The sequence below is a fragment of the Mercenaria mercenaria genome, unplaced genomic scaffold (assembly GCF_021730395.1).
Source record: "Mercenaria mercenaria strain notata unplaced genomic scaffold, MADL_Memer_1 contig_1922, whole genome shotgun sequence".
Lineage (NCBI taxonomy): Eukaryota > Metazoa > Mollusca > Bivalvia > Venerida > Veneridae > Mercenaria > Mercenaria mercenaria.
The window spans coordinates 50,012-64,365 of NW_026459941.1; the positions used below are offsets into that span (position 1 = coordinate 50,012).

Consider the following 14,354-nt stretch of genomic DNA (forward strand, 5'->3'; position numbering starts at 1 on the left):
TTGTATAATAGCATGTAATAAGAAAATAGCATCTGTTGTAGAACGCCCATCACAGAAACCATATTGAAAATCATTAAATACATTTTCTTGTTCACACCAGTTATTGATACGATTTCTTAATACTAATGAAAATATTTTTCCAATAACGTTTATTAATGTGATACCTCTATAATTCGAAGGTATATCCTTATCACCCTTCTTATATATTGGGACAATAACTCCCTTAGACCATGCCTCAGGGTATACACAGTTATCATAAATGTAATTAAAAATGGTACATAAATAAGGAGATATAACATTATTTGAATCAATAAAGAAATCAGAAACATTATTATCATAGTCACAACTTTTATATCTCTTAAGAGAACAAATTGTTTTTTGACTTCTTCTACAGAAATGGCTCTATCAAGATATTCCACATTTACAGCTCCATCACGTTCTGAATGAAATTGATCATTCATGAACTGATTTTGAGTATCATTTGATATATTTTGAAAATGATTTTTAAACTCATCAAGGCTAACATTAGAATTGAAACCATTAGCAGATCTAAATTTTTTGATATATTTCCAAAACTTGCGAGGAGACGTTTTGCTTATATTAGCCATCTTGACTTTTTCTCTATTAAAGAACTTGTTTTTAGCCAGTCTTTTTATTTTGATGAATTGTTTTCTACAATTTAGCATGGATAATTTATTTTCATCCGATCTTATACGAGCAAAACGTCGTTTCGAATCATAGAACATCTTTTTAGCATATTTACACTCATCATTAAACCATAGCGACTTTCGCTTCTTTTGTTTAGGACGATTATTATATGTTTTACCATAACATGAAAATGAAATATCATAGACAGTATCAGAAAAACATTGCATACACTGATCAATATCGTATACACCTTGTAACAGATTATCATTTATTTCGTTAAAACTGTTACATTTGCTATGCAACAGATTTAAAAACTCTTCATTTTCTGACGAGTTCCATACAATTTTATCAAATTCTAAATAATCGTTCGGTATATCTTTTATACAACCACAAAGAGAAAATGTTAAAGGACAATTGTCAGAATATTCATTAACATCAAAAACAAACATATTAGAAATATTCTTATAACTATCAAGGTTTGAAATTACGTAGTCCACTAAGCTAGATACGGGTTTATTTCTATATACTGAATTGTAAGTACATTTACCATCGTCTTTTCTACCATTCAATATACAAAGATTATTTTCCTTGCAAAGAGTCAATAATTTCGACCCATAATTATTAAACCCAGTATCCTGATTTTCACGCACAGGTAAATCAGCCCCAGATATACCTGTCTCAGGTAAATCGACATAACGGCTCAAATTAAGGTCAGTAATGTAATCCGGATAAATTCCCGTTCGGCTATTCAGGTCACCTAATAAATAGATATCTCCTTTATTACAATATTTACGTATTTCAGTATTCAAACATTCAAAGAAATCAAAATCATACAGAATAGAATTAACATTTCGGTATACAGCGGAGTCTTCCGGAGGAATATAACAAATGCAGAAATAAGTATCATTGTCAGACTTCAAGCAGAGTTTATCAATTTTAAACCAGATAAAACCTCTATGATCAATGTTTAATAATTGTATATAGTTTTTATAACAGCTTTTATAATATACAATTACTCCTCCGCTGTATCGTTTAGCCTTTGTATTAGATTTCGGACGTGGACAATTAAAGCAATCATAACCGTCAATATTTACGTTTTTACTAGAAGCATTCCAGGTTTCATTAAACAACAGAAAATCAAAATCACAAACAAAATTTAAGAAATCAGAGTCTTGTAATTTTGAACAAAGACCTTGCACATTCCATAAAAGGAACGATAAATGTCCCTGATCATTTTCCTAGCTCTCACTATAACCGGAAGATGCCACTGTATCGACAGTATACATTTTATTGTCTATGTACAGCTTATCGTAAGATAAGTATGCTGACTTGCCGCTTTTCTTAGCGCTGATCATTACCGGAAGTAAAGTTTTTCTGCGTTCCTGAATGGACTTCGGGAACTGATCACTAACGCTGATCATCGGCTTCGTCGGTGCTACTTCCTGCATGACATCTGTATCCGACGGCCTGTCGTCGGAAGTACCTGATGCTTTAGCACCAGTAGCATGAGGTCCCTTAGCACTGTAAGAGGCTTTCCTCGCCTCGTTATAACTTTTCCACAATTCTTGTGCTTTTTGTTTAATTAAAAGCTTGTCAGGATAGTGGTTAAACATAGCAACAATCGGTCTTGTTTTGCGATTATCGTATTTTGCACTAAGTCTATGCGCTCTTTCAATTTTTATAACGTCATGCGCATTGGGAATATTTAAAGAATCATTTAAGTAGTTAAGGACAAGCTTAGCACAGTCTTCAGTCTTTCTTGCTGCTGGTGTTTTTCCTCTGGAAAGCCATGAAATAGGAGGTTGCATCTCATTGATCGGGCTCTCAGGTCATCAATGTCGTCTGGCACCGATTTCAAAGACTCATACTCAGAAGTTAATTTTGCTACTCTATTTCGTTCCGATTGAAGAGCCTTTTCAATTTCAACATTTTTTGATTTTAGTTCCTCACATGTTTGAGAGTCAAACGTTCTGCTCACTTCAACTTCTGTAACTCGGGCATCAACTACGCGGACTGTACTCTCAAGGGAGGTAACTCGAGTATCCATATTGCTGAGTTTTGAAGACAGGTTAGACAACTGTTGCTCAATGGAATCTAGTTTGTTTAGACGGCTGTCTAAAGACGTCAGTTGATCTAGCACTAATTTTTGAAAATTGTCACTATATGTATTACAAACTGACGGACCATTTGACTGAAACTGCGGGGACGCGTTTAAAAACTGTGAATTAGGCGGAGGGTTTTGCTTGGGTGTATAGAAAGCCCCTGGCTGAGTCTGATAATTGCTCATATTTGTGCATTTTGTAATAATGATTCAAGTTCAAATTCAAATGCTTCCACTAAAGTTTATATTTGCAAAAACATAACGTACCGCTCGACTCGCTGATCGACTTGCTGATCTTTAATCCCATTGTTCGTGATACATGATATAATACAGGTAAGACTTTCACAGGTATTTAGTATACCGACACACAGGTAAAAATCCATATTATCAAATACAGCTTTTTTCCGATTATAAAGTCAAACTTTTATCCTCAGAATATATCAGCACGTACTATAAAACAGGGGCGTCGGAAGGTGTTTGATATTGGGGCCGCGAGGGCCCCTCGGGGGGGGGGGGTGTAGGTACGGGAGGGGGTATCCCCCTCGCGTAAGAGGGGGGGGGGGGGGTAAGGGGGACGTGCATTTTAGGGGTACTGAATCGCATCTCAAGCCTCCAGTGTTTTCTTACTATTTACATGACTATAAGCAAAATAATGTTTAATAAACTTTTATCAGAATTAATAATGTGGAACGCAATACAAAGAATGCATGTATGTTTTTTTTTTTTTTTTTTTTTTTTTTGTATTTAATGTATTGAACAATAATCATTCATGTTACATTCAATAAACTCAAGTAAGTTCACTCAACAGTTTTCAACATTCTCAGATCAGCTAAGTGGACTTATTCAGTCTCTTAAACTTTTCCAAAACCTCATCATAGTGAATCCAAGGATGAATTTTGAACCACTGAACATTGAAAGAGTGCTGTTCAGGATTTTTTATTCCAAAAGTGCGTTTTGGAAATTTGAAATTTAGTGGTTCAAGGTTAGGAGTATCCATTATGAGTATCATAAAAGATATGACATAAGTTAAATTTCATTTCTTATTTTGTAATATCATTTTTTTTAGTAAGAACAGTTTATGTAATTAATTCCTTACATCTTAGCGGTGTGATAAATCTTAACACCTACCTCTTTCATAAAATAAAAACATGATAATTATTTTTCTGAATTTTATAAGTTAATACGTTAGATCTTTGTGGCGGGATATAGCTTAAACGTACCATTAACTAAAGACATGCCAAATAAAAACATGCTGATTTGTTCATGCGTAAATCCAATCACGGACACGTGTGTATGACTCCAATTAACACCCCCGATCGTGTCACCGTCACCACGGTAACACACTAATCTGGACAGCGTGTATTGTTTAAAGGGAAGCAAAATTTAGTATACTATACAAAATATTGGGTCCGCGGATCATGAATTTACAAAAACCTATGAATTTACAAAAAAATCGTTTTTGGGCAAATTATTGGGGCCGCGACCGCGGCCCCTGCGGCCCCACTTCCGACGCCCCTGTAAAATTAATTTTCCATTTTTAAATTTCCAAAAAAAATATCCATAATCATCAATATTTCACTTTTTTGTCAGAGCACAAAATTTCCAAACTTTTCGCCATAAGTCACGTGATCGACCCTTACCAAGGAATAATTTGGTATATGTGGCTATATTTCTCAACTACATTCGAGCGGGATTACAAATGGCATTGCACTATAAATCAAAAGTACATACTATTTATATAAACGACATATAATGCTCGGACCCTTTTCGTGAAATTATCGATTTTGCACTTTTCAGGCGATCAAATGGTTTAGTGAAAACTTTAACGAATGTACATGTTATTGTTGTTTATAAGAAGTATAATTAAGTAATTATTTATTATAACATCCTCCAGAAAGGACCATCTTAGGTTGACTTAGGAAACATCTGCATACATTGATCATCATGATTATCCGATGCCATTACATAATAGCAGAGTACCAGACAGGTAGGGAATCTCACCAACCGGCCACTCTTTAATAACAAGACCGGCCTCTGGCGGGGCTCCTGCCTTCAACCTCCGGATAGCAGGGAAAGTCGACTTATCTATTACACCATCGTAGCTCTGTGTTTATATGTATGAAATATGTGTAATATCGTGTATATGTTAAGACTTCTGTATGAAATTTGATCTTCGGGGCTTAAATATTTCCAATACAGGCAGAAATACAGCATAATTAGGACCAGTCTTCAATCCTTTAACTTCAAATCAAAGAATAGCAATTATATTATCATCACTAGCCGTTATACTAACAATAGAACTTTTGTGCGAAAACAAAGAAAAGACGGAAGCTTTGAAATACCATGGAGGTATTTTTACAATATTTTCAATGCAATAAGCAACTGACAACCTGAAAAATGCTAACTGGAGAACCAAATAGTAACCTATCGCGATTTGCCCAAAGAGACTTACTAAATGAAAGTTATTTTTGTCTATGCCACGATGTATGTGCTATATTATGTGATTCGACATAATTACAGATAATTACAGTTACTAGTAACTGAAAAAAATGAATTTAAGTCTAATCATGCTAGGTATAGGGAACACGCTTGTGTAAGACAACTACTAAATCATACCCAAATCACCTGTCACAGCTGAATAAAATCACTTATTTTTTTATTAATTTTGCCCAGGAAATTATTTAGTTTATGACAGTCTATATGTGCATTTTTACTGTTCCACATGTGTCTTTGAAATGAAATCATATCATACCCACATATCTTTAAGTCCCGAGTATGTTGAACAGTAACACCAGCAATCAAAGGGCCGCTGTCTAGCTTTTAGAAAAAGCTAACATTTGAGAATTATAAAAATGCTGCGTACGCAATATTACATGGCGACTGAATTATTTTCAGTTAATTTCGCATATGCTTATACATATAATGCAATAACTATCGATAGAGGAAGGTCTGTTGTCCTGATTTTTTTTATTATGTTAACAGATTCGAGACATCTAGCTATGCTAATTTAAAACCCGGAACAAAATGCATCAAATAAAGGAAAGATATATCCGGCAAATACAATGACGGTATGATATTTTAGTAAAAAACAACGCATATCTATATGATTTTATAACAAACTCAGTAAAAAAAAAAGAAAAACCTTTTTTTCAATATTTACGAAAACGAATTCTCAAGTTAATAGTTCAGTCATACTGCAACGTAAGTCCTCACGATTTACAGGTATTTGATTATAACTATTTTGTAGTTGTAAGAGATTGCACCATGCTGACAGACACACTTGTTTTTAACATCAGTTCCCAAATACGCTTTGTGAACATAACTATTAATCAAATCAGACTATTAAACAAATAGATCTATATCTGAATTAAATGCGTAACGTTTTGGAACAAGCAAGACCTGAAAAAATACGAAAATAATCGATTACTATACTGTTGTCTCCAAGTCTGTAATTTGTCAAATTAATCCACGGACATCCTTGACTAATCGGGCATTTCATGAATGTCATTATAACTGTTACGTGCTAACATTAAACAATTTCTTTTGTTGACATAACAGAGAGGGGAAACATTAATTATGCCCACTTTGTTCGTTAGCAGTTCTCCTTGACATTTCCCGTCAGCACTAAACATCACGATATTGTGGGAGTAGCAACCAGACAGGAAGACAGTGCCATCAGTAGATACAGATACACCATAACAGTTCTTCAGTCTTCCGTCCCGCAGTTCACTTCTCACCGTTCCATCTCTTCCTAAACAGACGACTCCATGACTTCCATCTGCTACAATAACAGTCTCCTCTCTAACAGACATACGTTAGAACACCATGGAGGTACTTTACATTACTTTCTGTGTAATAAGCAACTGACAACCTGAAAACCGCTAACAGGAGCTAGTAAACTATCGTGATTTGCCCAAAGGGATTTTAATACTCAATGAAAGTTGTACGAGTGTTTTATTTTCTTGTTTTTTTTTTGTTTTTTTTTTTTGTTTGTTTTGTTTGTTTTTTTTGTCTATGCCGCGGTGTATGTGGTACAATATGTGATTCGACATAATTACAGATAAGTACAATTACAAGTAACTGAAAAAAATAATTTAAGTCTAAATCATGCTAGATATAGGAAAACACGCTTGCGTAAGACAACTACTAAATAATACCTAAAACACCTGTCACAGATAGGTATGATCACTTACCGTTTTACCCATGAGTTCATTTACTTTATGAAGTCTATATGTGCATTTTGTACTGTTCTACATGTGTCTTTGAAGTGAATTCGGATACTGCTTTCAGTCCAGAGTATGTTGCGCCTTAGCAACAGCAATCAAAGGGCCGTTGTCTAGCTTTTGGAAAATGCTAACATTTGAGAATTATAATATGCTGCGTACGCAATATTACATGGCGAGTTTATTTCGCATATGCTTTAATATACATATAATGCAAAAATTGTCGTTAGAGGAAGGTGCGCTGTGCCGTTTATTATATGTTTATAGCTCCTTTATAATAATTGCATTTTCCTCTGAACTAGGCTATATGAGAGTTGAAAACACGAAACACAATGTATCAAAGAGAAATCAAAACATATGATTTATATTATTAAGGAAAACTTATCCAGCAAATACAATGACGGTAATATTTCAGAAAAAAAAGCAACGAATATCTATGATTCTATCACAAATTCAGTCACAAAATACCTATTTTAAATTTTGTTTACAAAAGGAATTCTCAAGTTATATAGTTCAGTGATACAACAACGTTTGTCCTCACGATTTACAGGTATTTGATTATAAACTTTTCTGTAGTTGTAAGAGATTGACACACTTGTTTCTAACAGTTCCCAAATACATTTTGTGATCTTAACTATTTACCAAATCTGACTATTAAACAAATATCTTTGAATAAAATAGATATCATGTTCGAAGTAGCAAGGACTGAAAACATATGCAAATTATCGATATTTTCTGTTGACTCCAAGTTACATATTTTTATCTGTAATTTGCCAAATTAATCGTACATTTGAAGAATGTCGATACTGTCATGCTCATAAATGTTACGTGCTAGCATTAAACAATTTCTTTTGTTAACATAACAGAGAGAGGAAACATGAGTAAGATCCATTCCTTTCGTTAGTAGTTCTCCTTGACATTTCCCTTCACCACTAAAAATCACGATATTATGGGAGCTAGTTCCAGACAGGAAGACGGTGCCATCAGCTGATACAGATACACCTATGCAGTATTTCAGTCTTGCGTCCCGCAGTTCACGCGTCACTTCACCATCTCTTCCTAAACAGACGGTTCCATCACTTCCATCTGTTACAATAACAGTCTCTCCACTGACAACCATACGTTTAGGAGAAGATTTAAATATACTCTGTCCATTCATGTTTTTGTTGATAGACTTCAGTAGTGTTCCTGATGTATTGTACACGTTGACACTACTTGCATTAGATACCCAAAGCTCCCCAGCAAAATACACCATTCCAAAATAACTACCCCCTACTATAGATATATTTCTCAAAACAGACAATGCCCGACCAACTGATATAAACTGAACTGTGTCGTTAGCCAATTTTACTGCAACTTCATCCTTAGCAGTACAGCAGATGGTCGTAGGACTGGAAGTTAGAATACACGCGTCCTTTATACTAAAATTTGTATCAAGCCTCTTTATTTTCGTGTTAACGTAGTCAGCCAGAACGACGGTACCATCCTGAAGCAGACACAGGTCAGTTATATAACATTTCTGACTGTCATTCTGCATTCTGACATTATGCTCTTTCTTCGCTTTTACCTTGTATTGTCTCGGTGTAATCTGCGTCTTGTTTTCACTCGATGGCTCCACACGTCCTAAATCAGCGACAGTCGTTAAAATGCTTTTCAGGTCTGCATTTTCTGTAAAACGAACAATTGTAGTTCCCTCTGACTCACTTTCTTCAAACAATTTCTTTGCATCTTTCACAGTCCTTTCTATCAGTTTTATTTGAACAAATTGTTGTCTAGCATCCACTCTATTTACAGTTTGCAATGTACTTTTCGATTTGTCGACTTCTGTTATTGCATCAGCCATCAAGCTGATTTCAGATTCCAGCTTGCCATTTACTTCTGAACACGTTTTGTTCAAACTCACAACTGCTTCGCTTTTCAATTTCCCGATATATTCTACAATAGTGTTTTCTATATCCTCGATATTGTGTAGTATATCGCTTCTCCGTACTTCAAGAGAATCGACGTTTTTCTGCTTCTTCTTGTTTGCAGCTACTAACTGGTCATGAACAGCTTTAGTTTCAAATTGTAAACGCTGTATGTCATTCTGTGGGATAAGAAATGTCGTCATATCGTCTAAGCTCTTAACATTTTCACAAGCCCTGGAAAATGAGATGCAGAATGTTTTTGTCTTTAATGAGATCTAATGAATGAAATAACTACATAAAAAGCAAGAATGTGCAGTAAACAATTTCATTAGCCTGATTTATTCAATTAAATCCAAACAGATAACAATATACTCTCGTTGTATAGTGAGAATGACAGTTGCATTTTCACTATTAATCACCGGTTCCATAAAAATATAATTTCGTCTTAATATACATTTGTTAAATTTTGATTATCTGGGACAATCCATGGTATTTATTACTATTTAGTATTAAAACACTAGCTTATATAAACTTACAACATAATCAAGAAATATTTATGGCACAATTATAAAGAATAACTTCTCAGAAAGGTAAATTGTTTCTGCTTATGAATTAAATCGGTATAAATGGAAGTAATTACAAATTAATAGTGTCATTTCGAATGTAGTCAGAGTATTATTATTACCCTGGTAACCATCTACTGTGTTACTATTTTTAATTAATACATGTAACGTGCCTACATATTTGATATAATAATGAAACAAATTTAATGAACTGATATTGCCCGACAAACGGACCTAGGATGAATACTTAAAAGCATTCCCTGCCTACAAAAAAACTTTATTTATTTTTCAAAATGGAGGTCAGTTTCGTGCCTATGTCTCATTTCTGGCTGAAATTATATAACTAAATCAGTTAATATATAACAGTAAAAGTACATCATTGCCAATAGTAATATCCAATAGTCAATATACTTATATACTAAGTTTGGTCAAAATACCGCATTCCTAACTTAACTCAATCAAAAAAAAAGTCATTAAAGTAAATCATTCTTCTATATTTAGAAACGTTGACATTGACCCAAGCTACAACCACAAACCTTGATTTCTATACAAACTAAATATATTTTTCCACCTATGATCTATCCATCTTATTCACAACTGGAGTTATCGAGCAAAAGCTAGACTGTGACCTTGGCTTTAGCAACACTAAATGTAAATGAACCTTAGTCTCCATGTAAACTATATAAATTCTGTTCTCTATGTAATATATCATTCCTAACTCAAATTATTGGTGACTTTTTTCAATTTTAGTGACCGCGACATTGGCCTCGAAAATACGCTATGCAGTAAACCCTATAGGTTCAACAGACCTAAATGTTATTCCCTATTCTATATAAAACTGACAATGTTCACAGAGCTCAACACATAGCTACATACATTCTGAGAATTTATTCTTCTGTCATTTTGAAGAATTATCCAAAAGAAAAAATAACATAAAATGATCATAGTAACCGTTGGTATTACTATTTCTTAAAACTATGTTTTATTTCATAAAGTACAGCCTAGCTTGTTTCTCGTTATTTTTTCTACCAGAAATAGATCCACAATGATGTTTAAAAGAGACCTTGCCTGAATTCATACCACTGTGGCCACCTCAAATAAAATATTAGTGTTTAATAACTGTCCGTCATTATCAACTAGACCAGATGACTCCCGCATTAGTTCCAATAGTATTGTAAAGCCTTAAGGATGTTCGTTGACAGACCCATTTGAGCATTTTCTGGTGACCTAGTTTGTGCATATAACCCCAAAGAACAGAATTTTGTGTTACTTCTCTAAAGGAAAGTCGCAGGGCCATGTCCTTTATATCAGTTAACTTTTCAAATTTTATTCCACTCGGAAGATGATAAATGGTTCTAACATTTTTCTAAAACATCTACGTAAGTAATTGGACTAAAGCTTGGAAGAAATATGTCACCATTCCAATCTTATCAAAAGTTATTTTTGAAGAAAAGAAAGGACAGCAAGTACACTCCTGCAAATTAAAATGTTTATGTACATTTATGTAAAAGCTGCACTTCTGTGTGAAGCGGATTTGTTGCAGTTGCCTCGGATTGCAGTCAAACATACCTGTGCTCTGTGGCTATACACTTTGCACAATAGACCATGTCATGTGTTCCACAAAACATCTCGATGTCTCGATCTGGATGGTATCGACATTTTGTTGTCATGGCAACCATAGACGCATCATTGGCGTCTTCCCTATCCAACAACTTGTGAGATTTCGAAGCCGTATTTCTTCTATGACATCTAGAACATGTTGTACAGAGATACTGGTTGCATTCTACACAGAATTTGACAGCTTCTTCTCTGATTTCATCTTCACCACAGGGCGTACAGACTAACTCAAAGTCAGCATCCGACCCATCTTTTATAGATGTGAAGTCACCTCCTTCAGCCATATTTCATTTGACTGTACCCATTCCTTCAATAAAATGAATATTAAAAACATTTACTGCTGTCATTTTGTTACTTCAGCGTAGGCCTATAGAAAATATTGAAATTGTTGAGGCAGTAAACAGTAAGAGAGGGCGTGATCGTTTTGAATAAAGCATCAATTACGCTATACACCCGAAATGCTCTTAAGATAACGAATTTATAATATCACTGATGGAACATATGACAAATCCTATTCAAAATATTGTTTTGTTCAATCAATAAAAATTATAAAGTATGCACCAATTATTTTTTTCCTTTATCGATTTCCGCAAACGTGTAGTCTGCTAATCTATATAGGATACTGACGTAGCCTTGTTTCGTGATTGTCACTCCTGCTAAAAATGTTGGTAAACTTGTTATCAGCCGGCCACAGATTAACTAAACACGAGATATCACATATCATTGTTAAACTCAGTTATAGTGTTAAATGTTATTATTATACCCCAAATGTAAAATTTGAAAACTCTTTAAAATCAATATAAAATACGAAAAGGTGTGTAATATTTTAAATGTTTCTTTGATATACTATATTATTCTATATCTATTTTATCTTTCCAATCGCGGACGTTCATTTGCAACACGTGACCGTACTATTACGGTATTTGGACGCACGTGCGTACAAAAATCCTGTATTTTCTGTATTTGGACGCACGTGCGTACAAAAGCTCCTGTATTTTCTGTATCTGGACGGTTCAACAGTCCCAAGTTCAACATACGATTAAGCCCGCAACGCGTGAAAATGTTCCGAATGTAAATCGGATGAAGTAGGCGCTCTACGTACAGAGTTTGATTATCATCTTGAAATCAGGATTTGATTGTCGTTTGTTTGTTTGTTTACAACACATTAAAACGATTCAAGTGATGGCAATGCTATCTGAGTTAGAACAAGTTTCAGAAGAAAAAGAACAGGTATTCCCAAATAGAAATTAAATAGATCTAGATATAACTGGAAGAAAATCTTATTGATTGGAAAAATCTGTTATTTTGTCACAGGTTGAGAAAATTTTGAATGGCAGTGGCTAGGGGTCTGGTAACCGGACCTATAGAGAGTCCGTACAGGAAAACTGCAAATTTAGCCTTGTCCGCTCTCTAAATCCAACAGTTTTCATTCGATCTTCACCGAACTTGCTGACAATGTTTATGGGCATAATATCTTGGCATATTATGTGAACACCCGTGGCAGCGGGCGGGCGGGCGGTCGGCATCAAAAGCACGCTCTCTAATTCAGTTTTCATCGGATCTTCACCAAACTTACTGACAATGTTTGTGGGCATAATATCTCAGCCAAGTATTATAACTACCAAAATCGCCAAATGGCTGTTGTAGGGAGGTTGCACCATATATTTTATTTAATACTGATACGCAGAAAAACAACATTCAATGAATTACGTACATTACGTATGAAGTGAAATAAATATAGAATAAAAAGGTTGTTTAGGGCCTAACATTGTTCTGTATAATATACCAAGCTGGGAAAATACAGGAAAGGCAGGAATACAATATTCAGTGAAACATTTTTAATTTAAACTAAGATAAAATTGATATAGAATAAAAAGGTTATTTAACATTGTACTGTACAATAGGCCTACGAGATATATTTGGACTCGTACCCAGCTGAGAAAACCTAGCGGCTCGTCCAATATGGTTTTCTCAGCTGGGTACTCATCCAAATATATCTCCGTATTGTACAGAACAATGTTAAATAACCTAATAGTATATATTATAAATTGGCACTGTGCCACAAACCATGGAACTTCTCAGCAGCTTCCTGTTATAAAATCAGCACACTAGAAGTAGGGTAAATTTATTTTATTAATTGCTTTGTGTGTATCAAGAGTTTCCAATGTGGATTGAACGAATTTCAGTAGAGTCAATATATAAAAAACAAAAAACTTGTACAATCTCATTTTCTGAAAACTGGTTCGGAATACGGAGTACACTGTACATTATGCTGCTTATTCTTAGTAGACGTAAAATTACGTGATAAAATCTTGCAAAATGCTAAAATGAAAAAAGACACACTTACCCTTAAGTAGATGCACTAACAGATTTGTTTTAGTTTCGTTTTCGTTAACCCCATACTAGAATATAACCCGTCTTAATCTCGTATCATTTGCCGTTTATCAACTCCATATACAAGTACTTCCGAGTTGTATGCACTAATATTTGTTACCTAGTATCACTGTATGGTAACTACAGCGGTAGCCGTATGTTTGGAACTGTCCAATATATGGCCTCAAACTTAAGTTTTGCTGATATCTATCAATCATAACTATTTGCATAACAATTCATTACGGTTTAAGTTTTCATTCTAACATCCGTTCTAGTTTGAATTACTAAGAGAAAAGGTGCAAATTATGGCAGTCAAGAAACGAAATGAAATTGTATCATCAGGAAAAACGGAAAAAGAAAAAAAGAAGAAATATTTTTGGATATATTGCCATTGGTCTGTAAGCATATAGAAACTATAAAAACATCTTAAGTCAACCGCATGTACCAAGTGTGTAACGGTTTGGATTTAATTAATTGGAGAACAGTTGACGGACTGGAATTAGTATTATGTAACGGTCCTGATAGCAACTAAATTCACATTCCTGCATCAAGATACAACTTCAGTTAACACAGTCATTAACTTCTTGTGTATCTGAAGTAACCTTTTGGTAGTCTTGTTGCTTCTGGAAGGCATAAAGTCTAGGTAAAGAAGTAAACTGAAGCTGATAAAACTTAATATATAACCTAAAACAAAAAACTTTGTATTGACGAATTTACGACGTTGTTTGTTGCCATGATATTTTACCGGATGTTTTGATTTTAATGCGCATGCGCACTTTGCGTGTTTTAAAACAGAAGACTACTCAACAATTAGTAGCCAAAATTAAATCATCATTATATTACTAATTATTTTGCCAACATAAAAAGATTTTGATCACTCAATTTATTGTACAGAATGCCTTGATTAGAGATAGATATGTTT

At 34.3% G+C, this 14,354-nt stretch overlaps 1 protein-coding gene across 1 annotated transcript; it reads right to left on the reverse strand.

The window, feature by feature from the left end:
* Positions 1-7,042: 7,042 nt before the first annotated feature.
* LOC128551997 (uncharacterized) lies at positions 7,043-14,107 on the reverse strand. Its single transcript, XM_053532980.1, has 3 exons — positions 13,407-14,107; positions 11,012-11,366; positions 7,043-9,113 (listed from the first exon to the last, which is right to left on the reverse strand). The coding sequence occupies exons 2-3, from the start codon at positions 11,341-11,343 to the stop codon at positions 7,751-7,753; spliced, it is 1,695 nt and encodes a 564-aa protein (XP_053388955.1). The 5' UTR covers positions 11,344-11,366; positions 13,407-14,107; the 3' UTR covers positions 7,043-7,750.
* Between the last annotated feature and the right edge of the window lie 247 nt (positions 14,108-14,354).

What these genes read in the sequence shown, in the direction of transcription:
- LOC128551997 (XM_053532980.1), bottom strand. Translation starts at nt 11,343, where the DNA reads ATGGCTGAAGGAGGTGACTTCACATCTATAAAAGATGGGTCGGATGCT. An exon ending in TGTATAGCCACAGAGCACAG is followed by an intron (nt 9,114 to 11,011) that starts GTATGTTTGACT and finishes CTCATTTTCCAG; the next exon opens with GGCTTGTGAAAATGTTAAGA.